Source organism: Aythya fuligula, chromosome 11 (assembly GCF_009819795.1).
Source record: "Aythya fuligula isolate bAytFul2 chromosome 11, bAytFul2.pri, whole genome shotgun sequence".
Taxonomy (NCBI): Eukaryota; Metazoa; Chordata; class Aves; order Anseriformes; family Anatidae; genus Aythya; species Aythya fuligula.
In genome coordinates this window covers 19,494,359-19,519,045 of record NC_045569.1, presented here as the reverse complement: position 1 = coordinate 19,519,045, position 24,687 = coordinate 19,494,359, and the positions used below count along the sequence as shown (strand labels likewise).

Genomic DNA, 24,687 nt, shown 5'->3' with positions numbered 1-24,687 from the left:
AGCTTAGAAATTCAATGCAACTTATGAGATCTGTATTCTCAGTTGCTATTAAGATCAGCCCCCTACCCAGTTTTGGAAAACTGAGCAACTGTGATTCAAGGAATATAAGGGAGCGTCCTCAGGGCACTCTAGCAGGCAGGAGCCTGGTGTGTTTATCCAGTCTTTAAGACTCTAAGTTACGTCTTGGGACATGGGACTGGTTCCTTTAGTGGTACTGAGCAGCACTTCCTCACGGTGTGATTGATGCGGCAGAGGGAGGTGTCACTAAGGTTAAGCAAACAGGACTCAGGTTGCAGCTTTTCAAACTTTCCCTTGATAACTTCCCAATAAACTGCTAAAACCTCCAAATCGTACTTTCATTGATGTTAATTATAGGAAATGTCATATCTTTGTTTAATTTGTTTCAGTCCGAGCGTCCACTGAAACTTCTGCCGTGAACTTTGGCTGAGCAGCAGAGGAGTGTGGTTAACTTTCACAGAGAGGAAAGAATAGTTTTATGCTGAAAAGTTATGGTTCCTGCTTACATTTATCATCTTTACCCATATGGCTAAAAGGACAAAGTTGTGACAAGCTAGTCTCCATTGCAGGAGTTTAAGTGCAAGGTAAGAAAGATGCTGATTTTGTACGTCCTGTCAGTCTGTTCCTAGCTTGTGCCACTGCTGGGACTGGCCTCCCGGAAGGAGTGTGTGAGCAGGTCCTGAGCAGCGAGCCTTCACAGGAGGCTGTGAAGGAAACTGCTGAGAGGCAGAAGCGGTTGTGCTGCCCCCGCTAGCTCTGTTTCTCCTCTTGTCAGTGTCACCTCCAGGTGACAGGAAACTTGTGTTGGAAAATGGTATCGGGGATATCTGCAAATAGCACCGACTTCTGTATCTGCTGGAGGGATTCCCTGCTGTTGGACTGCTTCCTTGAAACCTTAAAGGGGGCAGTGCTGAAGCAGAACGTGGAAGAGCTGAGTATATGGCTGACAGCATGGCTTTTGTGGCACAAATTATAGACCAGATGTTTTGCGCTGCGTTTAAGGGATAACCACTTGCTCTTCATATAATGACTCCTAGAGGCTTAAACAGACCCTGTTAACGGAAATAAATGTATCATCATTTGTTAACCAAGGCGGATTCTTGTCTGAGGTCTTCCTGTATTAATCACATAAGGTGTCAGTAGAAGGAACCCAGCAACCCAGCGGATAGTCTGGTGTTTCTGCCAGTTCAGCCACTTGAATTTCTCTGCGCTTGGATGAGGAGAAGAATCACGTTCAGTGCTTTCATATTCAGTACCTGATCCTTCCTGCAAGTGTTTATCTACTTAAAGCAGCTTTAAATTGTCACTGAAAACAAAACAAGAACACAGTCTGTCTTCGGCAATATTTCCGTTGGTGATGGCAATGATTTTTAGAGGTGACTACTGATTCTGAGTGGCTTAGTTCTTGACCTCCAGGATTAAAGCAACCGGTTTCCTAGCGTGCATTCTGAGCACTGCCTATTATTCGGCCCGTACATGGTATCTCAAGTTATTAATCACAAGTGGAGGCATCCAAAAATTCCTGATCAGTTTTGAAACTCATGGCCTCATTTAGCTTTCATAACAGCTTGTTTCTAACAAAATCTGATGTAGAGCCAAACGAAGAGTGTGTTTAAATGATCCCTTGCCTAAACTATCATGAAAATTTCAGATGGGATGAGAAGGAGGAATGCCACAGAGGGCAGCTTGTTGGAAGCTTGCTACTACTTAGAGACTAAAATAGTGTAATCAGCAAACATTCAGTCACTTTAATGCTTCTTCAGTGAAATCCAACTTTTTGTTCTCTGCCTTAACTATTCTCTTGTATTTTCCTTAACTGTTCACATAAAAATACTAGAATACATTTTAATTTTGATACACCTAGATTTTCTTATGTGGTGGAAATCATAATTAAGAACAAAATTAGCAAAACTCTTGCTAAATGTAATACACTTACGAAGAATCATCATGGCTTTGTAGAGACTTCATAAATTATTAAAGTTATTTGAAGTAAACATGGATCAGGAATATTGAGGTAGGTTTCCAGAAGGATTTTGCAAGGTCCCTTATCAAACGTTTTGAAAGAAATGGAACTGCTGTGTTGGGATATGGCAAAAGAAGAAGTCTATGAGCAAATAAAATGTTGTTTATATGATTGGAAATGATAGGAAGCAAAGTCTGGGAGTCATTGATTGCTAACAGAGGAGCAAGGAGCTGTCAAATGAAACTGAGGTGGCAGGTAGAAAAACAAGGAAGTATTTCATAACAGTACATGGCTAAGATCTGAGACTTGTCAGAAGATGTTGTTGACATTAACATTTAAATTTAGTGGATTGAAATTTACATTTTACCAGATAAAAATGATTAGACAAATTATTGGAAGAGAATCCATGAAAGGTTATTAAACACAAAGATACCACTTGTGGCTGAAGAAGTCACAAAGCTGCAAATTGCAGGAAACTAGAAGAGTATAAAAGGGAAGTATTTCTGTCTGGTTTCTGCCTTCTTTACCCTTTGCTAAACATTTACAATTGGCTGAAAGCAGGACAGTGGTCTTTGGCCTGATAAAGCACGGTTATTTTATGATATGCAAGTATTTACAATTGTTTATTTCATTCTGTCTTCATTTGTTTCCATTCCCCCAAACACTTTCTTTGACTACTTTTGTTGTTTTTTCTTTTCTTTTTCTTTTATTGATTGCTCACAGTGCCAAGCAACTTCTGAAGAGCTTTATTCTGCTATCCTGTTAATATGATGTGTGTCTTCCTGTGCTGGTAGTCTGCAAAAATAGGATCTATTTGGAATTTTTAGCACTTTGAGGTAAGACTTTTTAAAATGACTCCATTAAATTCATTGCATGGAAGCTTGTGGGAAAAATTCAGGCTAGCTTAGCTGACTGCATAGACATTTAATGCAGTTAAATGGCATTTAATCATCTAAAGAATGATCTTCAAAAGTATATAAGGATTTAAAAATACCGAATGCTACTGAAAAACACTTCTGTAAATATTTTCCTTGATTACAGCTGGACACCAAATACTTCTTTTGCCTCATTCAGAAATTCTTTTGTCCCAAATTGAGACAAAAACATTCAATTTACAACTTCCTCATGGAATGGAAATTCGGTTTGAATTTAAAGTCCAAGTCATGTTATGAAATATTTTATGACAGAAATGTCAAAATGAAGTGTTTCATTATTATTGCTCCTGAACAGGAAATTCTCTATTGGTCATATTTAGTTAAATTTTCTAGTCTGACAGCCAAGGAAGCAAAGGAGAAACTTAATCTGTGTTTTTTATTTCATTTTTCTCTCACCTACTTAAAATACAGTAGTCCTCTTTTACAAGACTGTTACCAAAGCCAGGTCCTCGTCACATAGAAAAAGCTTCAGAGAATGTTTGTTTTACCTAGCAAGGATTCTTTGGAGTTTTATTTTCTTTGCATCTTGTTCACAATCCTGTGAGGTACTGGCATCCTCTGCTTGTTTTACAAATGAGTGTAACAGCCTGTTTTGTCCACATTCTCATGCACTTCATGCAATTTAAATGATCATCTGCATCTTCCAGTCTCTGCGAACCCAGCACAGTTTGCTCAGCAAAGGTTTTTGTAAAATGAATCCACGGACAAATAAATCACAGACTTGCTACCTACTATTTTTTCTATAGCTATGATTAGTGGTTTAACAGTGAGAATGTGTTTCCTTTCTTTTGTGATGGAACCAGTGAGCTGTATCAGTATTAGAGCTGTGGTACTGACATTCATTCCAACAGAAGCAAGGCAAGTGAAAATGGCTTAATGAGTTATCAGATACCCATCTTAATCAGTTACAATTAACAGACACTGAGACACTTGTGAAAAATCACCAGATTATATTTTGGATGTAAACACCCCCCTTTCTTGCCAAATTGTACCTAAATTGACTTCTTTCACTCCTGAAAATAATAAGCAGGCCTGGAGAGACAAAAAGTTAGAGTCCATTTAGGGACTGCACAGAAGACCTTCACGTCATTTATTTTCTTGTTAAACTCAAAAGGCTGCCTGTCCTCAAGAGAGCGGCAGTGGCTGAGCCTGGAAATGTTTGGCTATATCTTTAATGAAGTTACAGACATTGTCCCCCTGCAATGCTGATGCTGCCTCCTTGGGGAATACAATCCAAACTTTAAATGCAGTGCAGGAATGTAGTATCTATTACACTGAACAATAAAAGCTGAAACAAAATCATATTACGTGTCATTACTGGATTCTTTTTTGATGTTGGTTTTTAATATATGTGTTCCTATTTTTAGAGTTTTATTCTGAATCTTGTAATAGTAACCATTCCATTTTGGTATAAGGTCTTTTCTATTAACAGTGATCAAAGTGAAATATTTCATTTGAGTTAGAAAAAGAGACACTTGAGATAAATGAGGTTCTGCTGTATTTGGAGAGCTGGATGTTTCTGATATATGATCTGACTTACAAGGTTAGAAAATTCATTGCACAAAGCAGTTCATTTATAAACAGATAATAAAATAACATTAACATTAAAAGTTTGGAATACAATTTTGATCCTCTTTCAAAGACATTCTAAACAAATACCATGAGTGCTAATGAGGCTTATAAATAATAACTCTTTAGGTGTTTGTTTGGTTTAAAAACTAAACTGTTACATTGTTTTCTTAAGAACAAATTAAGATATTTGGGAATTACAGAATTCAAATACAGAGCTGCTTTATTTAAATAAGGAAAAGCTCACTTTCTTTTTGTAGAAAGCAGACTGCTTTTCTTCCTTTAATTAATTTAGGGATAAGCTGAGGCTCTTGATGTTCTCAAGAAGTTACCAAACTGAATACAGAACTCTTTTGATTTAAAAACCCCGTCTCTTAAGGACTGCATTTCCTTAAGCAGTTTTACCTTTGACCATTTCTGTTGACTGGACGCCCTTTCCTCCAGTCCTATTTGTTCAGTATTGCCATGTATCAAAAGTGTAGAGAATGAACAAAGGAGGAAAATTGCAACCTATAAATACAGTGCTCAGTAGAACTTGTCCTCTGTAATTTGGTGTTATTCAAATCGTAGCTAATGTAGTATTCTAAAGGCAGCTTTTTGAAGATAATTTTGAAGATATTTTTGAAGATGATTTTGTTAAAACCATCATTTTGTTGAGCCTAATACTTGATAGTTCACATCTGTTAGTACAGCTCATATTAAAAGAAAGTTCTGTTGTACTGTCAAACAAGTTCTAAAATCTTGGGTTCTGAGCATTAGGTTTTTAGACTTTTGTTCCATGAATACCAGCAAGTTGGGTGTTCAAGACACTTCTCCATGGAGAAATAGCATCTAGGACACGTGTAGTGAACATCTCTCCAATGGACAGAAGTATAGCTCTTGTCTTTTCCTTGTCAGCCCTCTTAATTTCTGGAGTAAGCTTTGGCACTGGTGTTGTGAGGCTTTCAAACAGCCTGCAGGTAGAGAACAGTCACTCATAGACTTAATTCATTTCATGAAGAACATTAAATCATGTTAATTATCGTTAATATAACTTACGTGGCTTAAGACTTGTCTTTGGGTTTAGCAGAACTCTAAGAATAATTTCAAAGCTGAGCTATTACTCCCATTGGGAACTTGACTTCGAATCTGCTAACAGCAATGCGTGTCCTTGAACTAGCTTAGAAGGCTTTGAATCAGGAGGTAATTTCAGATCAGCTTTCCTGGCTATCCCTCTGCTGTTCTTTCTGCTTTGTGATGACTTCTTTATACTGGGCTGTATATCAGTGCCATGCAGAGCAAACCCCTTAACATTCCTTTTGCTGCTCTGGACTACGAGGCAATGAGCCATGTGTTTTTTAGATGATGATATGAAGATTCAACCTATTTTTAGGGCAATCTTGTTGCCAGAAGTAAGACTAATTTATAGGACTTTTGATTTGAGCATTGGATTATATGACGATGTAAATGTCTGAAATGGATATTTGAAAATATTTTTACTGACTTAACTTTTAATAGATTAACATCAGTTAATCTTCTAAATGCAGCTATATTTACAAGCAGGTTCTTATTTCTCATCTATTTTGCTTTTGACTGATGGCATAGAGCAGCTCTAGGCAAGCACCATACTTTGGTTTCAAAACCCCAAAAGAGTAATAAGAAGGTTTTACTCAGTATATTTAATAGGTGAACTGTAAGATGATGAAGAGACCGCACCTGATGAGTTTTATAGAATCTATTTCTAGCTTCAACACAAATATTTTTATTTCACGTTTAGTATTCTGCATAGTGTGACCCAATACATTGACCTCTGTCATTCTAAATGATTCCTCTATCTAAGAGTTGAAAAGTGAATTGATTTTCCATCAGTCATATAATAAGTGTACATGTATGTCTGAGATCAAGCGTACTATATTGACACATGTATACCCTCACTTAAATAAATCAAAGGGGCATTTGGGTGTTGTTCCATTTGCCTATAGGCTGATGAGAGAACAGTCTGTTTTAATACCTGTGGTATTTATTTTGTTAGTACAGATAGGCAGCCATAAAAATGATCAGCATCAGAAATGTTCTGTGGAAGAATCATTGGTGCTATCAACACCTTGCACCAAACTGCACAGTATTTAGATATGCACAAGAACACAGATGAAAAGGCCTAGGAGGATGTTTTTTTTTTTTTTTCAATATTCTCTGTAATGACTATGCTTTCTTTTCTTTATTTAGGTACAACAATGGTGGCCCATGTGCTTTTCTGGTGGATTCTGAAAGGGCTTTTTCTGTCTTTTCTGCTCACAACTACTCTGTCCCTAAACCCAGATGATCCAAATGTTTGTAGTCATTGGGAAAGGTAATGTAAAACATGCCTTTTTTTTTTTTTTTTTTTTTTGACTAACCATTTCAGATGCATACGTTTAAAAGGCAAAGTAAGAGCCATCATAAAAGGCAAAATAAGTGCTAAATACTGTCCTGATTCACAAAAGAACGTGGATCTGCATGAAAGACATGGCGTGCCTGAGTTCCTTTGTGTATTTGCACCATCCTAAAAGAACTGGTTCAAAATCTAGAGTTATAGATCAAACAATGCTGTATTACCTGTCTGCTTCGTTGTACTTTGGAAAGCTTCTCCGTAGTTTCAGCAACAGGACTGCACAGACATTTTTCATTTACCTTGGAGAGACATAGAGAAACAGTGCCCTTGTTCTGTCTTGCTTTTTTTCTGGTTGTTGTTGAGCAAGACTGCTGGAGCTTTGGACTAAGTTTTAAGCCCTTCCTGGTGCAACATGCAGGCTTATGCAGTATGTCCTGAACTTTGTGGCTTTATCTGCCAAATTCATGCCAGCGTCAAAGAGTAGCTTCATGAAAGCACTGAGAATTAAAGGGCCTGGTAATTCTGTTCTCTCTATTGTTAGTGTCCTAGTCCTAAAAGTGGATCTGTGCGAGACAGTTCTTACAAGTACTTAGAAAGCCACTGGCTTTGATAGGGTTGACATTCATGCAGGGTCTGTTTGCAGAGGCTGAAGTTGCTGTACTCTTAGGTTCAACTTGCTAAATTTGCTATTCTATTCTGTGGTTTGGTTCCATGAATTACTGGACACTTTAGCAAAATAACCCCCTTAATGAGTAAATATGGAAACATACTTTAATGGCACTGTGTTTTGATTTTAGAAGCCTTAACAAGAGAATTAACTGCTTGTAGGTAGCGCAGCTGCAAAGCAAAGACTATAGATGTTCAGGAATAGGATTTTGCAGTCTGTGTTTTGAGGTGAAGTGCATTCAGAGCACAGGAATAAAATATTGATTTTGTCTGAAGAAAGTCAGCAACCTAGAGACCCAATCAAGGAGAAACAAAAATTAAATACCAAAATTGATTGGTTGTACTGACCAAGATGACTTTGTTACTTAGATGTTAATAAATCAAAGGGAAAAGACTGTTAGAGCAATAGTGGGATAACAAACAGGATCATAAAATAATAATCAAGATTTGTGAGTGTTGCTGTTTAACACTAATAATGAACAATACAAGTATTTTACATTTTGGCATTAGTATTAGTGGAAAAAAAAAAAAGCACTATTGTTAAAAAAAAAAAAAAATTGTGACAGAGGACAAAAGCAACATCTAGTAGGATCTTGGCTCATCTAGAAGGGACATGACAAGCAGGGCAGTAACAGCCCAATATTCCATTTCAAGCCAATCAGCCACTCCAAGCAAATGTTGTGGTGTTCCCTTACGGGTACAATCTCACAGGGCTTAATCACATCAACAGGCCCATTGATGAGAAGGAAATCACTTGGATGATTAAGACAATCAATATAATGAATGACTTGGAGGATCTAATTCCTGGGTCTCGACCCTGCCTTGAATGATTTCAGTGTGATTCTCTAAAGGTATTGTATATCCGATAAAGTAGAGCTTGTTTCCAGATAGGAACCTGAGATTACGAGTCTCTTAAGCAGTGCACACACAGTTACTGTAGAGCAATACAATATTCTAAAATAACTGAGATGAGCAAGTCAATTAGATTTGTGTTCCCAAATCATGTGCCAGTCCCAGACGCTCTAAATACAGTCATAGTAATTAATAGTACCTGGTGCCTAAATCAGCAGTTTTTGGGGAAGGAGATTGCTGAATTGTAAGTATTGTTGGAGGTCTGTAATTCATAATCACTTTGTCCAGTTTTTGCTTATATCTATGAATTTGTACAAATATGGATAATTACATTCTAACCATATCTCAAAGGGTTCCAAATCTAGATACCTGCTAACTCATGATGTTACAGTTTTCAGTTAGTTCTGAGCTTGTTTCTGTTACAAATTAAACAGATTAAATTTGTGCAGTTCAAAAATAAACACTCTTGAGCCTTTTACAAATTATCCAATTTGATTGGTGCACCCAACATTTGAAGTAATGATGCTTCTTCATCAAAAAATGAAGTGTGAAGATCCCATCATGCTGACAAAACACAGCAGTGCTTAGTTAATATGAGCTCTTATTAGCGTTGTGGAATACAAGCAAAAATTAACAGTCTTAGACTGGAAGGCAACTGAGTCATTTTAAAGACATGATGCTTAACTCTCTTCTAAAATTTGTACTATCTACTTAACCAAATGCCCTTTTCATCTTCTAAAACAACCATGAATTTTAGTAACATGTTTCTTTTCCAGAACTGAGTGGTTTATTACTCAGCCTATAGTTCATGAGTATACTCAGCCAATAGTTCAGTTACGGAGCCCACGTTAGAAGCATTTCCAAAACTTTCAGGAAAAGCTGTGGTTTAAAGAAGCCCTTTTCTTGTTTTTGGACAAGGCCCAGAGTTTCTAAGATCATTGATTTAATTATTTCTCATACTGGAATTAGATGAGTAGCATATACAGGGAACCGAAGCTTTTCATGTTGCATCTTTCACTTTCTTTCTTTGCTCCTAGCTATGCGGTGACAGTACAGGAATCTTATGCTCATCCTTTTGATCAGATCTATTATACAAGATGTACCGACATACTGAACTGGTTCAAGTGTACTAGACACAGGTAAGAGTTGAACTCTGGATTTTTTTTATTTTATTTTGGTTTTTCATCTCTTCACATAACTTCTTAGTTATCCAAGCTTTTGTGGTAGTCTAACAAAGATATATACAGAAAGATGTGTTTGGTACAATAACGAGGGTCTTTGGCATTCCACAACATTAAGGTCGAGAGATTTTTGCATTAAATTTGAGCTGACCTTGCTGATATGCAGAAATGAATTGTTTATTCCTGAGGAAACTCCTTGCTCTTGCTTTAAGACTGGGGCTGTTTTGTAACATAGCAGTCCTAGGAAGGGCTATGGTGATTGACTGTCATGAGTACTGTGTTTATAATACAACTTATATTTCAAGCTTCAAAACAAGTATTGATTCTTTTTTTTATTGTGTCTTTTAATATCAAAAGCTTTCATGCATTTTAAAATAATTATTGAATGCTATCCTTAGTATAATTTAACACAAATATAATTCCAACAGTGGGCATTGATTTTCAATATTGTCAAATGGCTTTCTGTCTTGCAATTTAGAATAAGTTATAAAACAGCATATCGAAGAGGACTAAGAACTATGTATCGGCGAAGATCTCAGTGCTGCCCTGGATATTACGAAAGCGGAGACTACTGTATACGTATGTACATAGCTTTGATTCAGATATGTCAATTAAAAGCGAAGTTTTGGAGGAGATGTAGATAAATTAAAGATGTATTGCTATAGTAATAATAAGGGTGGATTTTCAGATCTGCTCAGAACCTTCAGGTCCAACTGATTTCAGTTAGAACTGCAGACAGAGGACATTTCGACTGTATGCATCTCAAGCACCATAGTAAAATTTTTGCCAAAATTACTGGGGATGGAGTTAATAAAGTTCATGAGTACTTTCTTGAATCAGACCTTATTTTGGGGAGTATTTTTTCTGAGTATACACTAACCTTAAAGGACTGGAGGAACTGAGAAGACTTTCAGGAATGAACTATTGTATAATTTTAAGAGGCATAAAGTTACTGCCTCTTAACTTTTAAAGTTCTCACTCCAGGTAAGAGCAGTTAAGACTCCTGGTGCTTCATACGCTTCCTGTGAATAATTCTGTTCTTTTTAAAGCTTCACAAATGTCAGAAAAGCAATGTTCTGACTGCACTGAATAAACAAACAAAAAGCTTGGAGTGTGCTTTATCAGTATGAGGGTGACAAAAAAAGAAAATGGATCTTTCAGCAATACCTAAGAGCTTTGTTAATTAAAAATGTCCTCTACATTAATATCATGTTTCCAATATTGCATCTTGCTAAGTCTTCTGAAACAATATGCATTTGCTAGGAATCTTTTGTCTAAATCTTGTTAGAATGAGATTTTGATGCAAGAAAAACACAAGGAGATTTTGATCAGCATCAGAATGCAAATTTTATAGACAGATTTAGAATGCCATATAATAATTTAAATATGAAAATGATACTATTATCCAGCTAACTTTAAACATCTTGACACACTGCTTTAAAGCTATTTTGACATAGTTTGTTGGTGTTTTCATCTGAGTACCTATCTTGTACTCATACTGTAATACTGAGCAGATCAAAAACATGAATGGGCCCTAATCTCATTGTAAGTGACCTTTATGGCAATCAGTTACAAAGAGGCTTTGGACTGTGTAAAATTACCAGTCCTTTGAGATAAGGCATTGGAATTAGCCTTATTTTACAGACAGGAATAATTTAATCTTTCGAAGTGCAGAGTGCTGTGACTCAAGTCCTGAAAAATATTTAAAGGGACCCATGGTCTTAGCATAGGGAGGATTTCAGCAACGTTCTTGCCTTTAAATTTTGGAAGTGCCAATGTTGGTTCAGCAGCTATTGCAGGTACTTGTTATTATCAACATTAACCTTGTAGCTCAAAATCCTGCCTGTCACAGAATATATTTATTTTCACTTTCCTCTGCAATCTATTAATTATAATAATAATTATTTTTAATTGTCATAATTTTCTACTGTAACAACAGTAGAAATCTGTAGAATTTCTGATTCTTTGAGAAGGTTCATAGGTTATTAGCATTTATTTTCGAGTGCTTTTTTTCTGTGTTAATGCTCGATATCTCTTCCTGTTGCTGCCTGACCATGCAGGAAAGGTTTACTAATACAGAACAGACAGTAGGTTTTTGTTAAGACCAAGAATTTCATGTATGATAGAGTGCAGGTGACGCTTACATTATCTGTTGTTTACATCTGCAAGAATCATGTTCTTAAATTTCATTATCTGCATGGTCACATGTGCAAAGTTCATGCCTCAGGGACATTTTCTGTTTATCCCCCTTCCTGGGAGATCTGAACAGCAAGTGTAGCTGAGAAGGAAATGATGTAAAAAAAGAAGTTCTCTGTCATGGCTGATATAGTAGATACATGGTCTTGTTACTTTAATACCACAGGAAGCCATCTTACAAAAACAAAAAACCTCTGGCCCTGCAACTAAGAACTTGAGGGCGCAATAGTATTTAGCTAAACTGATCCTTCCTTTTCCCTTTTGTTTCTTCCATAAGGCCTAGTCCCATTAGTCGTTTGTTTGTTTGTTTTTCCTTTCACCATATGTTCCTGCTCCAACATGCAAATTCTCCTATTCATCATTCTTTGGAGTCAGCAGTGAATTCCATTTTCATTCCTTGTGGCACCTCTCTGCTTTTGCCTCTTTCCCTAGTTTTCTTTTCCCATTTCTTTCTTTTCTTTAAACCAATATTTTCTGTTCTTTCCTGACAATCTAGTACCCTTGTCCCACATTCCTCTGGCCGTGGTCAACACCTGCTCCTTTAAAAGCAGCTGGTACAAGAGAAAGGTCGGAAGACACTGTAAAAATCATCCTAGTTGCTTGTGCTGTTGTAGGGTAGCGTGGTTGGGAGATGAGTGTTCTTCCACTAAGCTTCACTGACGTGAAGGAAAGGAAGTTCCAGCCCTGCAGAGAAGGTTCTCCTCACTCAGCCAGCCCTTTAAAATCTATTCCATTAGCAATCATGGAAGCCACTACAACATGGGGAGGAGAGAATACATCCCGCAGTGAGTCTGATGATCAAAAGAAAGTTTGATTAAAAAACAGAGTGTAGATTAAAGGCTAATTGGTTCTTCTTTCATTAATAGCAGCCCTTATTTCTTGCAGAAGTTAAACAGCTTTGTAATTAACAGTGACATGTTTAGACTATTGAAGGCTGGGTTTAAATCTCTATTAATGACTCTTTCTTGGATTTTAAATCAGGAATGAAGGCTTTCAGCTACTGTTTAGATCTTTTCCCTTCTCATTTACAATTTTTTTAAAGGAATGCCAGATATATGTGTTTTTCTTTGTTGTCCTGTTGGGACTTTCTTAATGGATTAGGTCTAATGTAATTTAGATTAGATATAAGGAAGAAATTATTTACTGAGGATGGTGAGGCACTGGAAGAGGTTGCCCAGAGAAACTGTGGATGCCCCATCCCTGGAAGCATTCAAGGCCATGTGGAATTTGGGCACAAGATCAAATCATTTCAATTTTTGACTGATAAGCTGTACTTGTAGCCAGTTCACTACTGCTTAGGCTAAAAAGTTTTGCAGTATGAAATTGTCTTCTTTGTGCCTATAAAGGGCTTGGAGTATATTTGGGTTGTAATGGTATTCAAAAATACCACCTGAAAAGTGCTTTAAATGCATATCTGCATTTTTTTTTTCCATTGATGTTTTTAGAAATGGTTTCTACCATTCTGGTAATCTTGCAAAACGATTCTCCATCTCTGAATGTGCTTATACATGGCATAGCTTTTCACTGAGCTGTCCATGAAAACAAACAGCATACAGTGGACAGTAAATCAGAGTAACTGTGATTTACTATACATTGTTTGCTAAGGTAAGCTTTTGGCAGAGCAATAGCATAAACTGCAGAAGGTTTTTTTAAACAGCCACAGGGTTCAACTACCCTTCAAGGTTTTCATAAGGATATTTTAAAATTATATTGCCTAGATTAGTATCTGTAATACCGTATCTGAATACTTTCCTGCTCAAAAACAAAACCAAAAACCACCAAAAAGAACACCCCGGGATTATCGCATGGCTCTTCCATGAATTTGCTCTTTCAGTAGATCATAACTGAATACTTCCCTTTAAGAACATGTCAGGTGGAAAGATCCCCTCTGTACTAAATGGATACCTTTTTGTCTGAAAGGGCAGTGTTTTCTTCGATCTGTCCAGTTTAATCTTATTCTTGCACTACAGATTATACAAAAGAGAAGTTTTTTCTTAAATAACAAAGGGTCAGAGACCCAAGAATCAGAACAAAAGATGGGAGACCAAGCAGCATCTACTTATATCTGTTTTTATGGCAGAAAAACAGCAACCATAAAACACAAATTTGGGAATTCACCTTTTCTTCATTGGGTGAGATACTTTAGGCTTTAATGGTTTTATTTTTCACTCTCAGATGTTACACTCTCTTTCTAATGTATAAATCTATGCAATGTGACAGGATTTAATAAAGACAAGATTAGTGATTTAACAATCTTATTTGCTGTCATTTACCTGCCATTCAAAGCTGACAAAATTCAGTCGAGTTATAAATTGTCCATTTCATGGTTCTTTCCTTTTGTGGCCAAGGTGTTATTGATCTCAGATTGTTTCTCAACATTCAGCTTTCCACATTGCAATTGCCACAACCATCATTAGGTCTCCTTGAAGTTGACAAATCTTTGTATAGAGAAATTCCTGGTCTCACTGGTAGAATCTCAATTTGTCGCCTACAGTGGTAGCTCACTCAGACCACAGTTTAGAGACATTATTATATTTGCATGTGGTTATTTTTCCACCTTTTTAGCTTAACCTGTCTGCCACCTTTCATGAATTTCAAAAATAAATGAAGAGTGGTGTTTTAATTGCTGACTTAGTGAAATTTTCCAAATTTGGGACCTGATTCCTTTCAGTTTTAAATATTTTAATTTTTTATTTTTTTTTACAAACAGAATTTTAATGTTTCATAGATTCTGTATGCAATGCACAATGTATGCCTTTCTATCATAGCAATGTGAACATTCCAATCAAATTTACAAGGTTGCGTGTCTAGTGTAGTTTTTGTAATCTCTGAAAAGGCTGCCTTAGTGGAGCCATATGGCTGGATTGTTAAACATCTGTACCATAGAAGTAACAATTCCAAAGCTTCCTGCCATCTGGATGAATTACAATGCTTGCAATTCAATGCATATGTTGCAACAACACACCAATACTGCAGTGAAGTGTACTTAGGATGAAAAGAAAAATAATGGCTTGTGTGATCAGTGCAAAAGTTGTACGCTCTTAGAAAATGTTGAATCAGCATCTTAAACTTTCCTGAATATTCATAATATTTGTTCATATGTCAGATTTGTTGGTTATTTTCACTTTATAAGGCAGTATCTCATTAACATTTCGAAAGAAATGTTGTGGTGTTGTCTTCCCCCCCTCTTTCTCACCTCAACTTTAAATTCCTTTGGCCAGCATTCCTGTAACTTGAAAATTTATTGTTTGAAATCTGCTGGACTTAGGAAATATATTTTTCTTATCTTTATAGACACACATTAAAGCTAGTGCTAGTGCTTTCTTTAAGAGCCTTACTGTTACATTATTCAAGTACGGCATTCTGTACATCAATAATGCAACATAAATTAAGGGAAAATGATATAGCAGTACATAGATACTTTGTATCAGGGGACAGTCTCTTTTTCTCTTTCTGATTTCAGATGTCTGAGTGCAGGAAAAGGTGTGGAAGGCCATTCTGCATAGTGTTATTAATTATAGAATTGAAATGACAGTAGGAGACACTTCGAAATTCCTCCTGTTATGTGCATTTGAGATGACTCCGTACGTCTTTTTCCAGAGAAGAATATGGGGAAAATAATTTGGATCCTGTGTTCCCAACTGAGGGGAAGTTTGCCCAGGCATTAAGAAATTCAGCTTCAGGTTGTAGTAGTAGTAGCAGCTGGATCAGCAGTCTTACCACTGTGTAGTGGTAAAAGTCCCTATTTTCTATTGAACAAGAGGTGGGTTGGTTAAAAAAATGACAGCAGGAGCATGCAGCAGAACTGACTGCACTCAGCAACTGCCACCATGCTGCAGGGGCCATACAACACTGCCTAATTTACCATTGTGCAGAACACAGTGGAGCAGGTCATGGCTTTGTGTATTCGTTCTGAGCTTCTTGGGAGGCAGGTGAGCAGGAAGAGAGAGACTGGCCATATTAGTGGGTCAGTCCATCTGGTGGCATAGACATACTGGGTTACTATTCAGCCTGAAGATAATGGGGAGACCGCTTTGATGGAAAGGTGAAAAAATCAATTCTCATCTCCCATCCATCATTTTATATTTGCAGTCAGCTTCTGGATGCTGATGGATTTGCAAAGGTGCTGGTGGGGAGTACTAATGAAATAAGGGCAGGACTTCTGAGAGAAATGAAGTAGAGGCAGGAGAAGCAAAATGCTCATGCAGGGGAATGAGAACAGCATAAAGGCAGAAAGGAAGGTACGCTGAAGCTATATAATGTCTCAAGGGGCTTAATAAATATCAGAGGAAAAATTATGCAGGCATTATAGTTAGAAAAAGATCTAGGCTGTTGCTTGAGTAGCAGTAGAAAAGCTTTTCTGGCTGCTCTGGGCAATCTCAGTTTGATCAGTATAAAGGGATGTGGGGAAAGTAGACACAGAAGGAGGCACTGGATCCAGGGGTACTCACTGGTAGTCATGCTAATGGTCTAGATGCCTGGAAGCTTTGACTGGAACAGGAAAAAAAAGTATAAGAAGCACAGATACGAATTCATTGTTGAATGCAAAGAAATAGCTATTAAATATCCTTTAATCTGCCCATTCTTAACAAAGGCAGGTTGGTCCCCAGCTACTGCAAATCAGCACAGATCACCATGTGTAAGTGGTCATCTTTGGTTACTTCATCCTCATTTTGACGTATTCTTTAACATTCTGTTTCCTTCCACTTCCTCCTGCTTTTGTGCAGTTAAGGTCACTTTGCACTGATCTAGGTTGGAGCAGAGGGCATTGGTGCTAACCCACAGTAGCTCAGCCCTTCCCCTGTTGGTAGCATCCATTCTCTTGCATAAACTTACAAAACCAAGATTCTGTCCATCCCATACACCAACGGGTTGTTCAGCATGCACACACACAGCACGTTTTCTGCTTGGCGTATTATGAAGGTGCAGAACTCCACAAGATTTTTCCCTCCAAAAGAGTTAGAAGCTGATTAGTAGTCCGCACTTGTGGTGAGCTGGGTTAACTTATTGAAATCAATAGGGTCAGAAAGAAGACAGATGCGTGGAACGAAACACATGTTTAAAATTGAAGTTGTTTTCTTGACCACTCCTTTACATCCTTCTCCCATTTACCAGATATATTTCCCTTATGCTCTGAAGAAGTTTTAAAGCCTAGTAGAAAAGGAGGGGGAGAAAGAGGGAGAGGAAAAATGTTACCTAAATCAAGATGGCTTTTAGAAAGAGATTCTGGGTACTTATAAGATCTAAGATAGCACTTTTTTCCCTCTTTTTTCTACTGTATTTTCCTCTGGCTGTAACCCTCCCCTGACCAGTCCCGGAGTCTTTGTCACACAGTAGCTGGGAAGCTGTCAGTCAGAGGTAGGAACCTGCCCAAGCACTGTCTTCCTGCCTAATGAAAAAAAAGGGCTACCAGAATTTGAATGGTTTTAATAGGGGACTACTTTGAAAGCTGGCATGAACCACTCTTTTCAAAAATTACTCACTAACTCCAGAACCTCGGGGAGGCTGAGCCAGTGCTGGCAGTTGTCCGGGCTGGCTGAGGGTTTGCGGGACTTGCTCCTGCCACCCTCTGTTCTCTCAGCCATTTATAGCAGCAGCTATAGATGCCCTAAATATGTCAACCTGTGCAGGCAGGAGGAGGTGTTTGGCTACCTGGGTGCATTTCTTATAGTTCAGCTATTCCCCGTCTCTGCTGTCACAGAAATGAGACTGGCTGCAAACGCTTGACAGATTGAATTTGGCCCAGGAGCTGCATGTTAGGCCTAAGTGTCCTGCTTCAGCACCTTCCTGTAGAAAGGTGCACATTTCTCTCATGGAAACTTTTGGAATGTGTCTGTAGTTACTGTTTCCTTTTAGCAGCCCCTCTTAAAAATACCAGTGACACTCACACTAGGAATATTACATGAGCCCTCCATATGGAACACCACAGTAAGCTGGTTGTATTTATTGGTGCTGGTTTCTTAAATGCCGGGAATGGTTTTACTGGGTGGGTGATTAAGGAGGTTGTAGCTCTCCACATTCCTAATCAGCTTTGTCTTTTGTGGTGTTTATTCCATGTCTTGTGGTAGGGTAAACATATTATTCTGTGGATTTCCCATCAGTTTTGCAGCTGCATCCATTTCTTATGGATATTTGAAAGCCTATAACAATAGGGCAGCTACTTGTAGCTTAATGCAAACAGATAGTATGCTGTTGTGAAGCAAGCCTTCATAATTTGTAGGAAGTAATCACATGGTAAATAAAAAGCTTACAACTCTGCAGTGTAAATCATTTAGAGCTGAAGTGTAAAAGATGTTAAGATGTAAAATTGTGCAGATGTGGGATGTTAGGAAAAAGGTAAGTAACTTCTTCCTATTAAAGTCATACTTTTGCGTCAAGAGTCTGCTTTTCAAAGGTGTTGAATACTACAGTTTCCATCAACTTGGCTTAGAAGTGTGGATATACACCACTTCCAAGTAGTGTTAACACCTCAACGATAATAAATGTCAGCTGCTGCTGCTGAAGTAACAACTGATCTGCAGACTGAGTTGTGCTTTAGTATAGATGGACTAATTTTTTCTTTGGCTTTGTGTAGCAAAACTCCTTCCTAAGACATTTGTATGAGTTATTTTAGTGAAGTGGGTGATAGTGAAGCAAAACGGCATGAATTCTGCATGGGGGAAAAAAAAAAAAAGGTGTGATAAGGCAAAAAGGCTGGTGGGGAGCTGAAGGTGCCTGAAGTACCCATAGATGGTGGGTTTTCATTTCCAGTAGAGTCAGTTGGCAAATCAGTGTTCATTTTTGGTTCCCTGGTAGTTCTCAGTGAAAGAAGAATATTATGTTGGCTGATAGGTTGGAAAGCATCTGTTAACACTTCATAATCTAGTACAGTATAAGAGTATTAATCAGGCTTCAGAAAGGCTAATCAGAGACAGAGCTCTTCTAACCAAAATCCAGCCATGGCTACTTCCTCTAGAACCAGATATTCTTTTAATGTTTATGTACACAATCTTTTTCTTTCTGTTAGAAGATTTAGCACCACACGTTAGGTATTGTTCCACATGCTTTTCATTTCAATAAATGTTTTTTTTTAAGGTTCCCCAGGGAATTTTTTTTTTGTGAAACTGCAGTCCACTGCATATATGATCACAAAACATTTTCAAATAATTTATCTTAAGCTCAGTATTTCTAACATATGTATTCACTTTTGCAAAACTCACTCTCTGATGCAGTAAGTCGAGACATTTTCAATCTATTTAATCCCAAAGCCGCCTTCTTTTTATCAAGATTTGTCCTTTCTGAATACTGTGATTTGCTTGTATTACTGTAATGCCCAGAAATGTATGTGTAGAAACACTAAGAGGTAGTCTTACTTGAAAAAGCTGAAAACTTGAGTATGTAAATGGATGAAAGAGATTTTTGCAACTTAAGAAATAGGAAAAATGTATGAAACACATTGTAAGCATACTTGTGAAGAAATTAAACCTGATACTCATTATAGCAAGCAACAAAAGTATGTTTTGAGTTACAGCAAAGTTGTACAATATATGCAAGCTCTGCTGAAGCAAAAGCACTGATTCATACCACAGGATCTGATATCCCTCCATTTACATTGTCAGATGTCATGTTTTGGGAAATCTATAGTTTAAATAGAATTGCATTTTAAAGCATTATTAAGATTGTCCACAATTATTATTTTCCCCCAAATATTGTGCAATGGTATTGTTTATGCAAATACTACATAGCTTTACTATGTATAGTTAAGGGTAGGCAGCTTGAAAGAGGTTCAATAGTTTCTGACAGTGAGTGTAAAAGTTTTTATTTTTGACACCCATCTTCTATTTTCAGGCAGCAGTGTGAATCACAAAAATTGGGGAGTTTATTTTACCATGTCTCATTAGTAGGAAGTTTCTCTAGACAATTAGGCATTACTAAGAAGTTGGATTTGAATCTCAGTCAGATGACTTCCTGCAATCTGGAATTCGTTGTAGAAAGTTTGAACTAGTGGCTTGAAACAAGAATCACCCCCTATAATTATACAACAATTTGTTTCCTGGGGTCTTTTGGCAGTTCTTTCAATAAGTTGCTATGAAACACATTACTATGGTTCCCCTTGAAATGTGAGAAAAATGAAAAGTGTGTGCATTTAAATGTTCTATCCCCAGTAATGTTAGTGTTGCTCATACATTAACATGATCTTCAAACAGACTATACTTCTATTCTTGATTTCACCAGGATGACCTTCATTTGCAGAGTGTGGCTTGATCTCAAATGAAATCTGAAATGTGTTGGCCCTCCAGGGCCCATGCCATAAAATAGCCTAGCATCAATGACAGGTTTGCCTTTGGAAAATTGTCCATATTCATCCTATTTTGGTGAGACAAAAATGAAAGGATTTTTGTTGTATTGCCTTGATGAAATTTGGAAAAAGAGGGAAAAAAGATTTTGTTTGAAAAATCAATGGTTTATTCAGTGTGCTGCAGACTAAAAGTCGTCTAGGGAAATCGTTGTGATTTAGTTTGATTAGGTGTTGCATTGCTCAGCAAAGATAGCCAGAAGTATCATGCAGTCCAGACATCTTGATCTACCTATTTTTGATTTATTAGGAAAAAACATTTTTGATGCACCCATCCTCAGTCTTACACACAGCGCATATTCTCAGCCTATGAAAATCAATCAGCGGTGGGAGCTGTGTCATTTACTCACAGAAAATAGAATTTTCTTGGCATAAGACCCACAATTCAGGGCAAGTCAGTACTCGGAGAACTACGGACAGGTGGAATGCTACCAGATCCAAAAATAAACTGGAACTGGAATGTGATGGAGTTTATACACAAATTCACTTAACACCCTGAGTGATTAATCTGTTGCGCAATATACAAGTGACATAATTTTAAGGTGGGATCCAGAGAACAAGGCAAGATGGCTTGGTTGTTGTACTAGGATCTACAAGCCGAAGTTTGGTAGGTCAGGTTATGCTTTCTTTTTTTCTACGACCAGGGATCTTAGTTAGGTACAAGCCTCTCCCTTATTCCCCAGCCTGTCAAAAATGTCATTTTCTCTGGCTACATAAATACATTAATAAAATAAATAAATTCCCTAGGGTCAAGGAGCAGAATGATTTGTGAATTCTTCCACTGGATTTAACACAGGAGAATTGCTTCTTCCCTCTTCTGTCCTCAAAAAAATTAGGACCTGCTGCTGCCAAATACTTTTTGATGGCATTAGGTTTTGATGGAGTGAGGTCTGCTAGATCATATACACAGAGAATGAAAGAAAATGCGTAAAATTAGATGTTAATGTTTCTACATCACTTGGAAAAAGTAGTATTCTAACTAAAGGTGCAATATAAAGCACAATCTACACAATATAAAGCACAAATTCTCATTAAGTTTGCTGGTTGGATGAATCAAGATCCAGTAGAAAATTAACTACTGAAAATGTATTTTGTACAAATTGCTGGAAAGAGTTGGTCAATTTACCAAAATTGAAGAAGTAGACAGAGGGCACAGGAGGAGAAACGCTTTCCTGGGTTGTAGTTTCTGCTGTGCTGATTCAGGATGTCTCTTAACCTCGTTAACAGTTTAAGCTAGTTATAACGATTGTTTTGAGCCCTGCAGTGAGGCAATGGGAAATCGTTTACCAGAAAAAGTAAAATGCTGAAAATTATACTACAGAATAATGTTGTATTAGAACATTGATTAGAAGAATTGATCTCAGTGTCAGTCTTTCCTATCAACGTGGTAGAAAGCAATGACTGTTTCTAGTTGAAACAGTGGCAGAAAATGCATAAAATCAGTCTCAGGCCTGAAATGATCAACAATTATCAATATTTAACTGATCTCCAAGGAGTGAGGAGTCCTCTATGGATTCATTTTCTGTGATAGCAGTGAGAAAGACAGCCCTAGACATGGTGGGCAGTTTGGGAGTATGATTTAGAGTGGTAATGATTTAACCTGGAGGCAGAATTCCCCTCTTCACCCCACAGACCAAGCCCAGATGCTCATACATCCTGACAATCCCCATGTCCCCACAGACATCCCTGTGTGGACTGTCATCTCTGACCTTGGTTCGAGATCTTGCCTTTGTATTTGACATTAGCCATGTGCCAGTTTAAATCAGGCATTAGACAGGTGTTTTGTCTTCATTGTGGATTTTGGCTAGGTTCTTAAACTTAACTCCTCTGTGCCTTTCACATATTCCTTTTTTTCCAGAGCTTGGCTGTGATTTTGCCTATAGACCTACAGACTAGTGTAGCTTTTCCCCAACCTCTAACATGTCTGTTTTGCAGGGCAGGAGCACTTCAAAGCTCAGAGGCCTGCAGTGCCTTCCCACAACTCCCCTTTTGTCCTTGGGAGTACTGCAAAGCTCTTCTGTTATTCACACAGCCAAAGATACGAGGTAGTTCAGCTAACTGACCCCAGTTCTGCTCTTCTGACATTTGCTGCTATTAGGAGGCAGCTTTTCAGCTCTCATTCAGTCATTATTAAATGGTAAGTGCCATCTCCCATTCCCTCTCTCTACCAGAGCGGACGAAGCCAACGGGGCATCAAAATGACACAAAGAGTCTGTTAAATGTGTGACTGTCACTGACCTCTCCCTTTGTGGGACTCTAACCTTCTCTATTACTGGCACTGGCACTATTTTATGGTCACTGATGCTATGCTACTCCTTTCTCGGGGATGTTCTGCTCCAGCTCCACTGTTTTTTGGACCCAACCAGACTGCAATTCCTTAAAGTGGTCCACCAGGCTAGCTTTTCTCAGGGCACTTGGAAATAGTGGCAGTCTTGTCTCCGCCTTGGCCTTCTCCAAGCACAGTTTACTTCCCTAATGACTCCCTAGGGTAAAGCCTACAGCAGGCAGTAGTTTGCAACGTGGACTAAACTAGGTTCTCATCAGGGCCAGATGCTCCAGTAAACAGTGAGCAATCCTGAGAGTCTGAACCACTGTGGTCAGGCTGCAATCACGTCAGGACCCTTGTCATCTGCCTGAAACACTCAGCCACAACAAGAATGGAGTCCCTGTGTTCACCTTCTTGTTAGTCATTGGAGTCCTAAATTGCCATTTGTCCAGTAACAGAAAATCTGGTCTGACACTAACATAGGTTTTATGCTTATTAACAGATCTTCACCTCTTAGCAGATTCATATAGGGATTTCCTGATATTTTGTCAACAGTGACAGTGACATATGTCAGATTCTGCTCCCTGGGAGAAGACAAAATCCTCAAAATGTATGTCCTCAATTCTTTTACTTTAGCCATTCACAAGTCATCTCTGGCACAATGTACTCCCTAAGCTTTGGCAGAGTGTCAGGATTGAGGATAACACATCCTAGCTACTATCTTGAACAGATCGATATATCACTGAGGCGGTGGTCAGAGACTCCCCATGTTCCAGATAAGAAAGACCATTGATTCTGTTCAGATTGCATAGATGCATAGTTTCTAATTCCAAATTTGCCAAAAAATGCAATAGCATTGCACTTACTGGAAACGGAGTTCATCTTGTGACCCTTTGCTGTTGTATGATCTACATCAGTCCCATCTTTCTTTTGCTTACATTGATCTCCTTGGTTTTGTATTTTTTTTTATTAGTGCTTTCATTGGGTAGCAAGAGGGAGATGAAAAATAAGAGTTGCTATACACTGAAACAATAAATTCTTCAAAGCCTAAGCAGGCTTGAGATCTTTCCATATCTCCATCTATTAAGGTTGCTAACCCCTGCATTAAAGTGCTATCCAAGGTGATAAATTAGCGGATGAATCCTGAGTGATGACCACAGAAATAGACATTAAGCAATATGAAGAACTATTATCCCACTTCATTGAAAAAATTATCCAGGAAGCCATCTAATCAGCATGATTCGTGATAGAAAGTCAGTGATTTAAAGAGGGAATCTTCCATTCCACAAATAAGCAATAATCTAAGAATAAGGGGAACCTACCCAGATGCATTAGCTGTAGTCATCTTTCTTCTGCTATCAAACCTCACTTTTCTGAGCACATTCGAAGAGAATCTAGCCAAAAGCTGACTACGGGCTTATCTAATGAAGCTAATATCCTAGACTCAGCACAACCTGGATTCAGGCCAGTACATTAAAATGAAAACACCAGAGTGGCCTAGAGTGAATAGATTCATAATGGATAAGGGGCAAGCATCCTTTTTCATCTTCTTTGACCTCTCTGCATTATCTGAAACCACTGGCCATGAGATAACTGCTATTTCACCTGACAAAATTATTCTTTCCCCTAAAAGTGGCACTAGGGACTGGAAGAATGTAGTAAAATGGCCCAAATCGTTCCAGGGACACATATTAAATAGCAAAGGAAAACATCACATCTTCCGTTAAATTTCTGCTTTCTGGGGTCCAATGACTGTCCAGCATGAGGCAAACTGGCTGGATGACCTGAAGTTAAATACAGGCAACATATAGAAAAAATGCAGCTCTACCTTTGATTCACAGCAAACAAAGGAAAACGGTCAGAGTTTGGGTGAGATCTGTTTGTAGGGAAGGAACACTGGCAGAAACTGTATGAGGTAGGGAAAATAAAGATGTTTTGAAGAACTTGCAGTCATGGAGCAATGTCCTTCTGCCATGTGTGCATACCCAATAAAACAGCTCATTCTGTGTAGTTCTAGGAAAGAGCCTGAATTTCTCTCTGTCTGTGCTCTCATGTAGCAGCATCTGTATCTTCATTTAGCAATGTTTTCCATTATTAAAATGTAGCAACAGTTATTTATGCTTTCCGTTACCTCCTGGCTGGAATACGCTCCCTGGGCAGAAAGCCCGCAGAGCTCAGGAAACGCGAGCTCGTACAGAGTGCTCCAGCATGTCCCTCTGGCAACACCAGCTGCTACAAGTGCACTTCGTGAAGCCTGTTTTCTGCTTTCTACCATGGGTTCCCTTAGCCTTTGGAGTTACACTGATCTTCGTTTTGAAGATATTTTGCTTGTCTGGATCCACTCAGCAGTGTACTA

At 38.1% G+C, this 24,687-nt stretch overlaps 1 protein-coding gene across 3 annotated transcripts in view; it reads left to right on the top strand.

The window, feature by feature from the left end:
• Positions 1-444: 444 nt before the first annotated feature.
• Positions 445-24,687, top strand: part of MEGF11 (multiple EGF like domains 11) — a 200,018-nt gene continuing 175,775 nt past the window's right edge. For all 3 annotated transcript variants that reach the window (XM_032195319.1, XM_032195318.1, XM_032195320.1), the window contains exons 1-5: positions 445-602; positions 2,705-2,817; positions 6,691-6,814; positions 9,391-9,492; positions 10,013-10,113. In XM_032195319.1, the coding sequence (XP_032051210.1) occupies positions 6,699-6,814; positions 9,391-9,492; positions 10,013-10,113 (319 nt within the window). In that variant the 5' untranslated portion in view covers positions 445-602; positions 2,705-2,817; positions 6,691-6,698. The remainder of the gene's footprint in view (positions 603-2,704; positions 2,818-6,690; positions 6,815-9,390; positions 9,493-10,012; positions 10,114-24,687) is intronic.